This window comes from Somniosus microcephalus, chromosome 8 (assembly GCF_052327205.1).
Source record: "Somniosus microcephalus isolate GS21.2 chromosome 8, FLI_Smic_1.0, whole genome shotgun sequence".
Lineage (NCBI taxonomy): Eukaryota > Metazoa > Chordata > Chondrichthyes > Squaliformes > Somniosidae > Somniosus > Somniosus microcephalus.
Genome location: NC_140994.1, coordinates 137,242,904 through 137,258,039, shown reverse-complemented (window position 1 = coordinate 137,258,039; position 15,136 = coordinate 137,242,904). Strand labels below are relative to the sequence as shown.

The window sequence follows — 15,136 nt, the reverse complement described above, 5'->3', positions numbered from 1 at the left end:
TAAGGACCGCCACAGGTGGGGCTTCTCAACTCCTGGTACCGATGGGCAGAGAGCGTGCTTGGCATATGCTTTGCCCATTGATACCTAAAAATTGTGTCGTGGTCCCATGTAGGATCCCAATTACCATATTGGAATGAGGGTCTTGCCTGAAATAGCCTGGGCTGCCGATATAGAGGCCCCCAGGAAAATTATGGCGTACGGAAATGGGATGGTAAATAAAGCACAGCAGTTTTCAGACCACTGCTGCTCCATTCCTGCCTAGCGGAGCAACTTAAAATTGTACCCCTCCCCCCCCTTGCCTTCTCCCCTGTAACTGTCCGCAACCCCCAACGTCTTCCTACCCCTACCCCTTCCCGCCACTCACTCTCTGTATCCTCCTTGCCACTTCTTTGCTCTGTCGCCTCCCCTCCCCCATCCTCTCTGTCCCACACCCCATTTCCTTCCACCTCACCTACCATCCCTCCTGCTTCACCCGCCCCTCGCTCCCATCGTCTCCTCTACCCCTTCCAATGCAAACTGCCCACTCAATCCCATCTTCTCCCCAAACTTTTCCCCTTCCCACGACCCCTTCAGCCTCTTGTCTTGTCCACCACAATTCCCCAGTCATCTCCTCTCCCACAATTTCCCAGTCGTCTCCTCTCCCACCCCTTTCCCAATCCAACCTCTGTCCCAGTCCCACCCTGTCACTCCCCTTTAGCCTCCTGTCCCATCCCTTCCCCCTTCAGCCCTTGTCCTCTCCAATCCCTCAACTTCCTTTCCCCTTTCCTTCCCATCAGCCTGACCCCAACACCTACAGCCCAACACTAAGACTATAACACAAGCGCTTTAAAAGACAAATTGCTGGTTTCCCACCTGCATGCTGTGCTATTATTAGTCCAGATTACTAGTCCAGCAACATAACCACTACGCTACCATATCCCATGTAATGTGACTAGGACTGTTTGCTTGCGTGGAGGGTAAATAGTGACAGGGACTGGTTAGGTCGCGTTTGCCTGCTTCTGTGCTATAAATACAATGTATTTATTTGATTGAATTAAAATTTGGGTTGTCTGTGTGTTTTTAACCCTTTGTATGGGGTGGGGGGTGGTGGAGGTGGAGTTAGGGAGAGGGTTGAAAGAGGTTTTTTTTCTTATAAACTATGAAAGGTATTTTCTTCTTGTCTCTTTCCTTGTCTGCTCATGTCATGCACTGCCCATCTCCTGGAGAGTATGGAGGTCGATCTGCTCCTGTGCCTTTGCCAATGCCACTGCAAAGTCATCTCCTGGGAGGAGCTTGGCAGTGGTCCAGGGAGGACTGATCCCCTTGAGTATTTCTCTGTGTGAAAGAGCCTCAGCCTTTGCTCAATGCCTTCTCATGGGAACAGGACTGAAATTGGAAAAGCAGCACTGGGGGATTGCAGTGTGTGGGACACATTTAACAGGTTGCACTTGTGTACTAATTAGACAAGTATCATTGAAAAAGTGGTGCATGATATCGCCCATTTAAGATGGAGATGAGGAGGAATTTCTTCTCTCAGAAGGTCGTGCATCTTTGAAATCCTCTACCCCAGAGAGCTGTGGAAGCTGAGTCATTGAATATATTCAAGGCTGAGATCGACAGATTTTTGAGCAACAGGGGAGTCGAGGATTATGGGGAGCGGGCTGGAAAGTGGAGTTGAGGCCAAAATCGGATCAGCCATGATCTCATTAAATGGCAGAGCAGGCTTGAGGGGCCGAATGGCCTGCTCCTGCTCCTATTTCTTATGTTTATTGTAAAGGCTTTGACCAGATTGATGATGCAATATCCTCAGCAACTCCGTGAGGTCTAATTGTTCATTTATATTTTGTTTCAAATCTTTGAAATCTCAAATGATGTTGATGTGATTATTGCTCGCTGAGGATTTTCCTTTTTTTCTCCTTATTAATGTGTGTTGCAGGATGCTGCGGAATAATCTGATCAGCTGTGTCAATAATGACACCTTTACTGGCCTTAGTTCAGTTCGGCTGCTGTCACTGTACGATAACCAGGTCACCACCATCACTCCCGGAGCATTCAACACCCTTCATTCTCTCTCTACTATGTAAGATCTGCTTTCATCTCAGCACTGTATTTAAGATTTTCATCCATTGGCTCAAATTTGGCAGTTTGACAATTCTCAACACTTCAAGTTACATCACTTCCTGTTCAGTTCAGGCAATCCAAATCCATCTCCACCAGATCATTTCCTCTGCAGGTTGTCATTTCCACCCATTCGTATACAGGTTATTAAATTTAGACAGTCAGCTACAGGGCATAAGTACAGAATTAGCAGGCCTTAAATGAGACTAGATCTTAAACTTTGAACATAGGAAACTTAATTCTAATAGGGTAGATGTAGAGAAGATTTCTCCACTTGTGAAGGAGTCCAGAACTAGGGGCTATAAATATAAGATAGTCACCAATAAATCCATTCGGTAATTCAGGAGAAATGTATTTACCCAGAGAGTGGTAGGTTGGTGGAGTTCACGCCCACAAGGAGTGGTTGAGGTGAATAGCATTGATGCATTTAAGGGAAAGCTAGATAAGTACATGAGGGCGAAAGGAATAGAAGGATATGCTGATAGGGTTAGATGAAGAGGGGTTGGAGGAGGCTCATGTGGAGCATATATGCTGGCATAGATTAGTTGGGCCAAATGACCTGTTCCTGTGCTGTAACATTGATGTTATTCTATGTACTATGTAATGTAGTAGATATGTAGAATTGGGTCTGAGCACAAGCAATTATATGCTATGTTGATTAACTCCCTCCTCAAAAAACAGGATAAATATCATCTAAGAATGAAGTTTTAAGTTGTGAGGTTAGACACAGAAGATGAAGTAAGATGCTTCAAGTGCTGCTGGGGCCTGAGGTCAGAGAGTTGTAAGTGTGCATTGTATGGTTGGATTAATATTCTGGTATCTGGTTGGTTACTCTCAGACTGCAAAGATTTTCTCTGTGCAAAAGACATAGAAAAATAATCAATAGATTTATAAAGAACATTAACGATCTTACGACTTCGAGTGTGCAGAGAAAATGTTACCATGCGCACATAGGAAATCTCTTCCCCTTGGGGAGTGGGGGGTTCCTGGAACTTATTCTATGTTGGAGTAACTAGTATATTTGCAAAGAGATATCTCAGACATCATAAAGTTACTGGATCAAAGCCTGGAACAGTATTGAGAAGTTACTGAAACTTTCAGTTAAATCAAAGTTTTTTTGTAGAGTCAGTGCCCTGTATTATATGAAAGGTAATTGACAGATATAATCAGTAGTTTTTGAAATGTTATTTTTTCAATTAGTATTTTCTCAAACTTCCATAGAAATCTTCTGGCCAATCCTTTCAACTGTAACTGTCACCTGGCCTGGTTGGGAAGGTGGCTGAGGAAGAGAAGGGTCGTCAGTGGAAACCCACGCTGTCAGAAACCGTTCTTCCTGAAGGAGATCCCAATTCAGGACGTGGCTGTTCAGGATTTCACCTGTGATGGTAAGAAAAGCTGGATTTAATTCTGAAAATTCACAGACTGGGGAGAAAAAAATGGTGGAAAATGATCAAAATTTGAAGTTGGGTTTACAACCCATTCATAATAAATAGGTGGAAAATATAGCACTCGGAGTTTGAAGCCCAGTTTCTCAGCCTCCCTGTTGAGTTTCAATCCCTTTCTGAAGGAAAGTTTCAGTTCCTGCAGAGTTGTTTTTTTCAATTCCTTTCTGATGTTTGTAGCTCAGGCTAGGCTGTGGATCCATAGGTACCAGGAACCTCTTCAGTACCTTTCCAAAGTGGACAACAACAGACTGGTTCAAAAGGCGCGCACCTACAAGATAATTGTCGAAGTATTAGACTGGATTGGTGTGTGGCTGAAGGATAGACAGCAATAAGTGATGGGTGAGTGGGGATGTGTCAAAGTGGAAACTGGTTGCTGTTGGAGTCCCAGAAGGGTCAGTGATGGTGCTGCTGCTGTTTATTATTTTTATAAATGACTTGGAGGACTGAATATTGTCCAACATGCCTTATACTCCAGTTGAAGCTTAACCATTGATTTATTAAGTTTTAGAATACAATTTTAGCATAAAATTCTTGCTTTTGTACTCTGTGCTTCTATTTATAAAGCCTGTATACTTTTTTAACAGCCTTATCAACCTGTCCTGCCACCTTTTAAAGAATTGTGTATGTGAATCCCCAGGCCTCTCTTTTCCTGCAGCTCCTTAAAAATTGTACCATTTGGTTTATGTTGCCTCTCCTTGTTCTTCCTTCCAAAATGCAGCACTTCATTTTGCAATAGTCCAATGGGACCTGGACATGCCAGGTCAATGGGCAGAAAGGTCACAGATGGTGCTCAATATAGATAACTGGGGTTTTAGCAGATAAGTCGTTAAAACTGTTCGTGAATAATCAACAATGCTGGGGTGGGACTTATAAATCAAATGAGATGATATTGAAGTTGTAAGTGACCTTGGTGAAACTTCATCTGGAGGGCTGTGTTAAGTTATGGTCTCATTTTTACAGAAGGAAACAGTTATTAGAGGGAGTCCAGAGGAAGGCTTTAGGGCTGACCCTTGAACTTGGAGGGCTGTGTTATAAGGAAAGATGGTCTACCCTGGGACTTTACTGTCTAGAGAAGAGGAGGACGAGGGGAAACAAATGAGTTAGTCCAGGGAGATGGGAAATTCCCTCCAATGACACCAATCTAAAAGTTGATTAATGCACAATGAATTTTCTTTGTTTAATATTTCACACAAGGAGTTTCTCTAAAGTGGATAAAGGTACCTGCTGTAATATTAAGCCAAATAGACTGGAGGATTTCAGATTCCATTGTTGGGTTATGCTGAGTTGCTGATCTCAGTATGGTCGTTAGTTGGTACAGCACAGTTGTCCCTGGGTTATAGAGGGGCTATCCATTGACACCACTATTGGAAAGTGCAAATGCATGGATGTCAGGTTAGGACAGGATTTAGTTTGGTTGTGATGCTTTCCACAGTCAAATAGCTTGACTAGGCTCATACATGAAGAATAGCCAGCTGGGCAAGTTAGCAAGGGGCTGCCAATACCTATGGAATTGTATTCTGGGTAAGACAGCAAGAGAAAAATGGGAAGTAAAAGAATTGATACAATTAAATAAAATTATAAAAGTAAGGGTTAAATGATGGTGGCAGTTCTCCAGCTCCTTGCCACAGACGGTGGGAGCAGCAACATTCCATGCCACTGTGCCAATTCAGACTGGTAAATACCAGCTTACCAGGGTCACTTCTCTAGCAAATAATCTATCATTTTCTTTGGACTCCCAGTAACGGTCCAGTCCGATAATCAAATCAGCATGTGTGCCCTGTTGTAATTCATTACTTTTAATTTAAGAGATAAATAGACCGATTTTATCATCAGAAAAAATATTTTGTATAATTGTGTTATGCTATACCTTAGCAGATTGCAAATGGTGTTTTTCTTTAAAAATTCAGTTAACATACTCATGCCTCTGATGTATTCTTTCATCTCAATTCTCAGCACAGTATGAGTAACCAGATTTGTATCTCCCAACTGTTTATAGAAATTAAGGCATATTATAAAAGCATCTTACCCCCACTTCCACCTCCTACGCACTCACTTATTGTTTAAATTATATTCTTTGATGCATTTTTCCGGATATTATCAAGAGGTTAAAGGTTGTCGCTCTTTGATTTTTTCCCCCTTTGCTTGCAGAGCAGTTATTAGATGTTAAAATGCGTTTGATCAATTTTGTCCCCCTGTTTCTGTGCAGTGCTACTGCTGTTTATTATCGGATTGTGTTTAACTGAGGGGTTTAAAAACTAGCAGCGAAAAAATCTCCTCACAATCCCCTTGACGCAATGTGATGGAGAGTTGAAAGGGGCACTGTATTCATAGAAAAAGTGTTTGACAAACCTGTTTATTTGTTCTGTTTTGCTATGGGGAGGGAGACAAAGCTGCAATTCTGAAATAAAATGTTAAAATTTCAGGTGGAGACCCTTCATCAGAATAGGCCCAAAGCTTGTGTTTTCTCCTGATGCTGACAGGTTTGATGTGTGTTTAAGCGCTTTGGGACTTTTTTCTACATTAAAAGCGCTATATAAATGCAAGCTGTTGCTGTTTCCAGCATTTAAAAAAATATTTTGGAGAAGCTATGTGTTATCTTTGTTCTGAGGATGTCAACTGCAAACGATGATGTGTTCAAACACAATACACATCCTTATGTTGTGTGTTTCTAATCTAACATACAGGTAGTAGGGTTTGCCCAACGCTTTTTCATAATGTCAGTGTTCCTTTAACACCCAATGTATTTTTGTTCTGTTCTGCTTATTTTTTTAAGCTCCCATTATGGTTCAATTGGTAAATGCACCACCAGTTGTGGCACTGTGCCACGGAGACCACGAAGGATCCAGATTCAGTCCACGGTTGATTTCAACCAGGGCAGCATTTGGCCCCTCAAGGGGTAAAAAAAAAATCAGCCAGGGCGCCTATTGCTGATTGTTATTGTGTGACCTGTGCTGGAAACTATGCATGTGTAGGGTGAAGCTGGGATCATGCTCAGCTGCTGTGTCCTCCATGGGGGAATAGTGTTCCAGCACTCACTGTATAAGCAGGCACACGAAGTGTGGCCAGTTGGCTGGGATACTGGCGGGCGGCTGACACATATGAGGGCCAAAGCCCAGTGTGAGTCATTGTCGTCAGGAGAGGGGAGAAAACCTCAGCAACATAAAAAGCACACATGCACACTGAATCTATTCCTCATCAGAAATCGTGCTGCTTATTTGTGGGGGCTCTCTGAATACCATTGCCATTTTGGCCTTTCCATGGCCTACTCGGCCTCTCCTGGCTGTGCGCACTTTTTCCTTATGTGATGTGTTAACATTCCAGGTGAAGTTTTCCCTCGCTCATGACACAAGGCTCAGGTGGTTTACATTCTTTAATTGCCAGTTTCTTCCTCTCCTTCTCTTCCAAAGACGTTAACTCATGCAGGGGCTCAGTGGTACAGGTGCCCTGTGACCTCGTCCATGCGTGAACCTAGAGAGTGAGTGGTGGTCTGGGGTTTACAGCTGAGCCCAATCCTGTCGACGTCTGCACACCTTCCAGAAGAGGTCGCTGGATGGCTTATCGGAGCGGGTACCCTGTCTGATTAGCTCCACCATAGCTCGGGGGCATTGAGAGGCCTCCCCTCCTGGCAGGCCAGGTGATACCAGCTTATTCAGCACACGCCAGGCATTGAAGCTGGGAGATTCTGCTCTGTATGGCTCGGCTGCATGTTGCTTTTACCAACCGGCCTGGTAGGAGAGCTATGCTTCTCCTTTTTATAAGATTAATGAGACGCAATCCTTGCCACTATTCATTGAACAACTAGAACAATCAGGGGCGAAAGGCCGACCAGTAACAAATTGGAGCAAGGATCCATATCAACTAGGAGGACACTCAATAGTGACTGGAGTTTCTGGAAAACCACACCAAGGGTACAAGTTTAGGAATGATCAGAAGAATCACAAGAAAATATACTAAATTATACTAATTTTTTATAGCCTGAAATTACATCGAGCAATATTACCTTACAAACACTTGTCTTGTCTTTGTATCAAATACCCATCTCCACCATTTTAATGGAGGTGGTAACCCATTGAAGTAAGTGAGTTATCACTTCAGGTCGGTGGGAATTAAATGTGAGCGTGCTGCATTCAGAGAGTAATATCACAGGGTTCAATTTCTAGGCTCCCATATTGTTATCACTATTTGCAGCAGTGTTGCCACCGCTGTTATATTAATTGTACGATTGTGCCCCAGCGCAGTGCAGCACTGGGCAGGAAACTGTGTCACAGCCACGCTGCCCTCCTGTGTTGAATATATGTCTCAGTGGAATTGTAGGTGGGGGACAGCAGGGCGCTGCCCCCTAGGATAAGGCAGAAATGGGTGGGAGCATACGCCTGTCCCGGTGGATGAACAGGGACCCAGTCTGCTGGTTGTTGTAATTCATCCTCTCTACCTTTCAGTGGATAACAACGAGAGCAGCTGCCTACCAGGCCCTCGCTGTCCTGAACTCTGCAACTGTGTTGACATGGTGGTACGGTGCAGTAACAGAGGCTTCCGCACCTTACCCAAAGGCATTCCCAAAGATGCAACCGAGATGTGAGTACGAGCGTCGTGCGGTGCTTTTTTCTTCGCAGTACCTCTGTGGGTTTTTTTTAATCACTTATACTTTTTCATAATCTTAAATTTATAATTTTGGGTGTTCATTTGTTTGTACTCTGGAAAGGTGAGTGTTGTCGTTAGTGGAGAACGGAACACATTTTTATTTACTGTCTCTTCACCCCATCATTGTCAGCACTATGTCAGTCGTGGCCCAGTGGTAGCACTCTTACCTCTGAGTCAGAAGGTCATGGGTTCAAGTCCCACTCCAGAGGCTTAGCACAAAATCCAGGCTGACACTCCAGTGCAATACTGAGGGAGTGCTGCACTGTTGGAGATGCTGTCGTTCAGATATCTCCCCAATGTCCTGGTCAATATTTATCCTCAACCAACATCACTGAAACAGATTACCAGGTCATTATCTCATTGCTGTTTATGGGACCTTGCTGTGTGTTTCCTAAATTGGCTGCTGTGTTTCCTATATTACAACAGTGTGTACAATTCAAAAGTACTTAACTGGCTGTAAAGCACTTTGGAATGACCTGAGGTCGTGAAAGGTGATATAGAAATATTAGTCTTTCTTCCAGGTTAGGTAAAGCTTGTGTTAAACGCAGAGTAGAGCCCCAACATACATTCCCAGGTTAGGGCCAAGAATTGGTTAGATCAGAGCTGTCCAAACTGCGTGCAGCCCCAAGTCCTGACATCCCTGTACTTGAAGCTCAAACTGTTCAACCCTATTTACACTTACAATTGCTGGTTTGTCCTGTTTGAATTTAGTGAGCCTGGAGGTTTGGAAAGGGCTGTTCTTAGTGCTGCTGCCTCATTGCTGGATGAATCCCAAATCAGAACACTTTGATCTGCTCGTGCCTGCTGCTTGAGATCTTCAAATTAATGGGCACATGGATTTGAACTTTATATGCGGCTCTGAGCTCCATGGTACACATCTGTGCAAAGGCAAATGGAATTGGTCACCCTCAGTTTCGACACAGGTTAAAGCTCCCTTCACCTCCCTTCCTCAGTTTGGTGGGTAAATACACTGACGAGGACGGTACTGAGTCAGGCTGACCAGAAAGACCCAAGTTCAATCTCTGGTCCATGCTGAGTTATCTGTCGTTAGCCTGGGTCAGCGGGAAAAAAACAACAGCCGGAGTTCCTGCTCTGATCACTATCCAGTGATCCAGCTGGAACGTGCAAACGTGTGGATATCAGGTGCGAACAGGAGTGCCTATGATGCCTCCATGGGTAGATAGCCTACCATCACATCCTGTCAGGATAACATATGAAGAGCAACCATCTCTAACACTCTACCAGTGAGATATTTACAGTTCTCACACCAGCTATCCTTATCTCTGCACCACTCCGCAGCTCTTATGTTTCCATTGTCACTCCCCTCAACTTCCTGAGTCACCCAAGATGGTCATCAACTAAACCTCAAACACACCTCCACCTTACAAGTATGGAGCTCCTAATCACTGAAGGTGTGAATATCTTGTCCATGCATTCTTTTTCCCTTCTGAATTGTTATCTTCTCCTGTTTAAAGCAGATATGAATACTTTAGGATATTCAATGTGAACTTGTCATCTTCAGCTCCGTGCGTGGGCTTTAAATCTTGTCCTGATCGATTCGTCACCAGTTCTTTGGTTATGCAAGTTGTGTGCCGAATTATTTTGATGAATGCTCATTTTTAGGCTTAACAAACTGATGTTGAAGATTGTATTTCGGTTCCTGGTAAGGCTCTCGGGAGAATAAATTTGGTTGCTTTGCGCCTCCCATTATAATGGGGCGCAAAGCAACAAGCGTCTGGGTGCAGCGATGTTTGCACCGCTCGCGAAATTAACCAGACATTTTGCGGCAGCGCTAAACACTACCGCCACGATCTCCTGCGCCCGCAGATCGTGACGTCAGTCGAGTGTGCAATGCCCCGTAGCGCCCCGGACCGGATATTGAGTGGCGCTCCCTGCATTACCACCTGCCGCTAGCAATGACAGGTTAAAGGGAGCGTTTTGCAGTCTGGAAGGGACTGGGGGAGCACTATTTAAAGGTGACCGCTTCCTGCCTTTTTGTCGGCGACATTTTTGCACCACGCATTCTGAGAGAGAGAGAAACTTCTGGAGAGATTTAATGCTGTGTGAAGGAGTTTTGGGTACTGAGCAGCACTTTGCAGGTTCATTTTGATTTGACCTTCCTTGCATCGATTGAGAAGAGACTATGGGGGCTGCACTCTGAGCTCTTTCCCTGGGCCTCTCCATTGTTCTTTCCAGCAGATTTGATGTACAGGTCTCTCCAGGCCAAGATTCAAGGCTATAATGAGCAGGAGAGCAAGATCGACCCTCCCCTTTAAGAACTGGCGGTGCCAGTGTGTCTATGTTCCATTGCTGACTGACATCACATGAGCTTCACCAGCGCTCTGAGTTAGCGCCTCGCTCCTCGGCGTTAGCACCTTAAGAGAGGTGTGTAGCACCTGATTTAACGCTCCAATCACCTCCAGGGGCGATAGAAGCCAAGTTTGCAGTCGGAGGAAATAATTAGCGCCAGGCACTAAAATTTGCGCCTGGCCGATAATTGCGTCCCAAACGGGGCAATACCGAATTTCTCCCACTCACTGTCACGCTCATGTTCAGCATTGCCCTTCCACCTCTGGGAGTTGGATTTGAATCCATTACGGAGAGATGAAAGGAAAGGGCAGTGTTACTGAATCAAATAACTTTACATGAGTTATGGAATCATTCTGAAGGCTGAAACATAGAAACATAGAAGATAGGAGCAGGAGTAGGCCATTCGGCCCCTCGAGCCCGCTCCGCCATTTAATGAGATCATGGCTGATCATCCAAATTCAGTACCCTGTCCCTGCCTTCTCCCCATATCCCTTGATCCCTTTAGCCTCAAGAAACATATCCAACTCCTTCTTGAATATATTTAATGAATTGGCCTCAACTGCCCTGTGTGGCAGAGAATTCCACAGGTTCACCACTCTCTGAGTGAAGAAATTCCTCCTCATCTCAGTCCTAAATGGCTTACCCCTTATCCTTAGACTGTGACCCCTGGTTCTGGACTCCACCGCCACCGGGAACATCCTGCATCTAGTCTGTCTAGTCCTGTTAGAATTTTATTAGTTTCAATGAGATCCCCTCTCAATCTTCTAAACTCTAGCGAATATAAGCCTAATCGACCCAATCTCTCCTCATACGTCATTCCTGCCATCCCAGGTATCAGTCTGGTGAATCTTCACTGCACTCTCTCCATGGCAAGAACATCCTTCCTCAGATAAGACGACCAAAACTGCACACAATACTCAAGGTGTGGTCTCACCAAGGCCCTGTACAACTGCAGCAAGACATCCTTGCTCCTGTACTCGAATCCTCTCGCTATGAAGGCCAACATACAATTTGCCTTCTTAACCGCCTGCTGCACCTGCATGCTTACCTTCAGCGATTGGTGCAGAAGAACACCCAGGTCTCGTTGCACTTCCCCTTTTCCCAATCTATTGCCATTCAGATAATAATCTGTCTCCCGGTTTTTGCCACCAAAGTGGATAACCTTGCATTTATCCACATTATACTGCATTTGCCATGCATCTGCCCAACCTGTCCAAATCATACTGGAGTTTCTCTGCATCCTCCTCATAGCACACACGCCCACCCAGCTTTGTGTCGTCTGCAAACTTGGAGATATTACATCTCGTTCCCTTGTCTAGATCATTTATATATATTGTGAATAGCTGGGGTCCATGGACCGATCCCTGCGGTACCCTACTAGTCACTGCCTGCCACTCAGAAAAAGACCCGTTTATTCCAACTCTTTGCTTCCTGTCTGCCTGTCTGAAATTTCAGAAAAGTAAACCGTTTACACGATGAAGGGTTACAGCTAGCTTAGAAATAATAGAGATTCTGGATTTTGGACTCTCATGCAATGAGTGGGAACCATTGAAAGAGGTTTCCAAAGGATGTAAGTCCTCAGATAAAAGATCACTTAGTGATATTCTGCTAAGTGGCTCCAGTAACCTGGAGCCTTTTAGAAACTGCAATGCCTCACTGATACAGCAAATATCCTTTTCCTAAGTTCTACTTGAAAAAATACTGCAAGGATGGATCACTAAAAAGTATATTTTCAGTACTGTGTCAGCACGTGGCAATTCTCCACCCCCGTTCCATCCATTCTTCTCCCCCCCCCCACCACACACACTAATTCAATGGCTGTCCTCGCCACAAATATCTGGATAGTCGCAACTTCCTAAAGGGCAGCACTTTTACTCATTTGTATTGCTCCCTGTGCACCTCCTCTACATCATGAGGGGGTGAGGTGGCAAGGGGGGTAATTGCTGCGATCCTCCAGATCGGTGGACCTGAACTTGCCTCTTAAAAATAATTCACAAAAGGGTCTGTTCAAATTTCTAATTTAAGCTACTGCAAATTACCATGGGAAGGCAACAAATGTTCTGTTCGTTGTATGGAGTGTTTCTCTCTCTGTTTAATAGTTTTGTTACAAAAGCATTGAACACCTCTCCTAATGGAGGTAACAATTCTGTTCTATTAGGGAGAGCTTATCTCACTTGTGCATGCTCCCAGCACCATTGACTGCTTTTGTTGTTTTACAGATACTTGGAAGGGAACCAGCTGACAACAATCCCCAAAGAACTGTCTAACTACAAACAGTTATCACTCATGTAGGTGACTCATTAAATTGCCATTATTATTCCTGCATCATTCTGACAAATGATGCATAATATAATAATAAATCTAGTTATTCTTCATATAATAGGTAGAATCATGTATAACAGGAAGTGAGTTGCAGTACACTAATTCAATTTTAAGGTGTCCCTGATGTCTAGAAAGTCGGTTTGGTTTGCTAATTCTGACAGAGGATTACTCCCATCATTCACACACAGTGCACATCCTACTGCATAATCAATACTGTCTGTGTTGTTCAGTAAGGTAGGAAAATACAGTGCTGCTGTTGGTGTCTGAGTGGGCTCAGTGCTGGGGATCAGGTGCTCTGCTGCATTAATGGGATGTTACATTGAAGCAACTTTGTGTAACAGTGATTGTTAACTTCAGAAATAACAGCAGTGCCACAGTGGGTTGGTGCTCTCTGCTTCCATCTCTGTGACCTGGTTTCAAATTCAGCCAAGATTGAGTCAGTCTCTCTCTTCAGACACGCCTGGCTGCTTGGCAATGGAAAGGAGAATCAGCACCATATCCAGACAGACTAAATGTGTGTCTGAAGGAAAATAACGCCATGTGTTAACTTCTCTCAAGGCTGTTATTAGGGTCCTCTGTGAATTGAAGTTGGAATATGATCCCCCGCCCCATCTCCCCCCTCCACTCCCCGGAATTCTCCGGTCCTCTGATTCTGTCCTCACGGACGTCCCTCCTCCCTTCGCTCAACCATTGCAACCATGCCTTCAGCCACATCAGCTCCAGCTCATGAATTCCTATCCTAAACCCCTCACCCTTTTCACTTCCCTTTTGTTCTTTAAGACCCTCCTTGCAACCCACCACTTCGGCCAAGCTTTTGGTCGCCCCTCCTAATATTTGCCTCTTTGGCTTGGTGTTCATTTTCTTTTAATAATGTTTCTCTGAAGCATGTGCGGAAGTTTTTCTATATTAAAGGTGCTATATGAATGCAAGAAATTTTTGTTGTTGTTGTAATAACCTTATCCCAGTTAATGGTAGACCTGGGTACACAACGTAAAACTACTTCTAACTCAGACCGAATGGATAATCTAACAGTGTGGCTATAAGAGCAGTTGTATATGGAATAGAAAACTCACACCGATACAGTAGTGGGTGTTGTTCTGAGATTGGGATTGACACACATTGTTGGGACAGAGTGGAAGAGCTTTACATGGCATCTAACACATCATACCTGGAGGGTGGGGGAATGAGGAGACAGCTTTACCCTGCACCTATGCTACACCAGACACTCTGGAGTGCTGAATGAGGCAGTGTTGGAGGAGATCCACACTGCAGTTAGTCAAAGCTGCATCTGACCAGGGAACACTGGATGCTGACAATTGGAGGAAGTGGAAAAGTGTCCCATTCCACAGCACTGACATCCCTCACATTGAAGAGCATTAATAAAAAATCACCAGGTTACAAAATAACAGCATCAGCTGCAGGCAGAGACCTGGAGGGCAATGTGCCCAGTGTGAATTATAAAATCAGTCGTCGACATAACACTTGATTATAATCCTGTTAGTATTTTTAACTAAAACTTTAATCCAGGATTACAGGGATTAAGGCTCTTTCTATTTTCACTCTTTTTTGTAAATTATTCATGTTAAGATCAAAGACATCCTCCAGCTCAGGTTGGGGAAGATTTTCATCTGTGCACTGCATGTAACAGAATCATAAACACATCTATAACGAGGCAGGTTTATGATTTTGTTGCACAGCACACAGAGGAACTCTTCCACCCTGGTGATGTAATGGTGAATATGTAGTGAGGCGTAATAATATCTGTTGGCCTAATATTGAGTATTGTTCCAATACCTAGCTGTGTAGTAGAAGGATAAGGTTGATTTGTATCACCCATTAGTCTGCATTTCCGCCCCCCTCCTTAATTAGCGGGAAACAGATGAACATTTGCCCTTGCAAGGCTCTCAAGCTTCTGTCCCCTGTGGCTGCTTTTTTTCCTTGAGCCTCACATTCTTGATCGCCTCTACCAGAGCCTTGGAATCTTATACAGGAAGTAATGAATAACAAGGTCTGCTGTTCTTTTCTACTTGAGCAGTGTTTAAGGCGAATGCATTCCTGGGATGCTGTAAGGCGTATTGGCCTTCAGGGCTTTAGTACCTAATAACATCTGAGAATTTGAATCAGGACTTGTTTGCCGTTACATATAGTTGTAAAAAATTGGCCCAAATCTTGCTGGAGCAGGGCATCTTGCAGCGTGCACCATTAGTTAGACTTTTTCCTGCACCCTCCAGCTCGAAAAATGTTTGTCCTGGAAGTTGTTGGAAGTGTGAGCTGATAACGGGGCATCTGCGACCTTAGTGAACAATGTGACCAACAGTCTA

At 44.3% G+C, this 15,136-nt stretch overlaps 1 protein-coding gene across 1 annotated transcript in view; it reads left to right on the top strand.

The window, feature by feature from the left end:
- The window catches only part of LOC147113814 (slit homolog 3 protein-like), a 714,603-nt gene that overhangs the window by 595,696 nt on the left and 103,771 nt on the right, over positions 1 to 15,136 (top strand). Inside the window, exons 18-21 of the mRNA XM_085995157.1 lie at positions 1,916 to 2,059; positions 3,319 to 3,482; positions 7,982 to 8,117; positions 12,713 to 12,781. Of these exons, the coding sequence (XP_085851283.1) occupies positions 1,916 to 2,059; positions 3,319 to 3,482; positions 7,982 to 8,117; positions 12,713 to 12,781 (513 nt within the window). The remainder of the gene's footprint in view (positions 1 to 1,915; positions 2,060 to 3,318; positions 3,483 to 7,981; positions 8,118 to 12,712; positions 12,782 to 15,136) is intronic.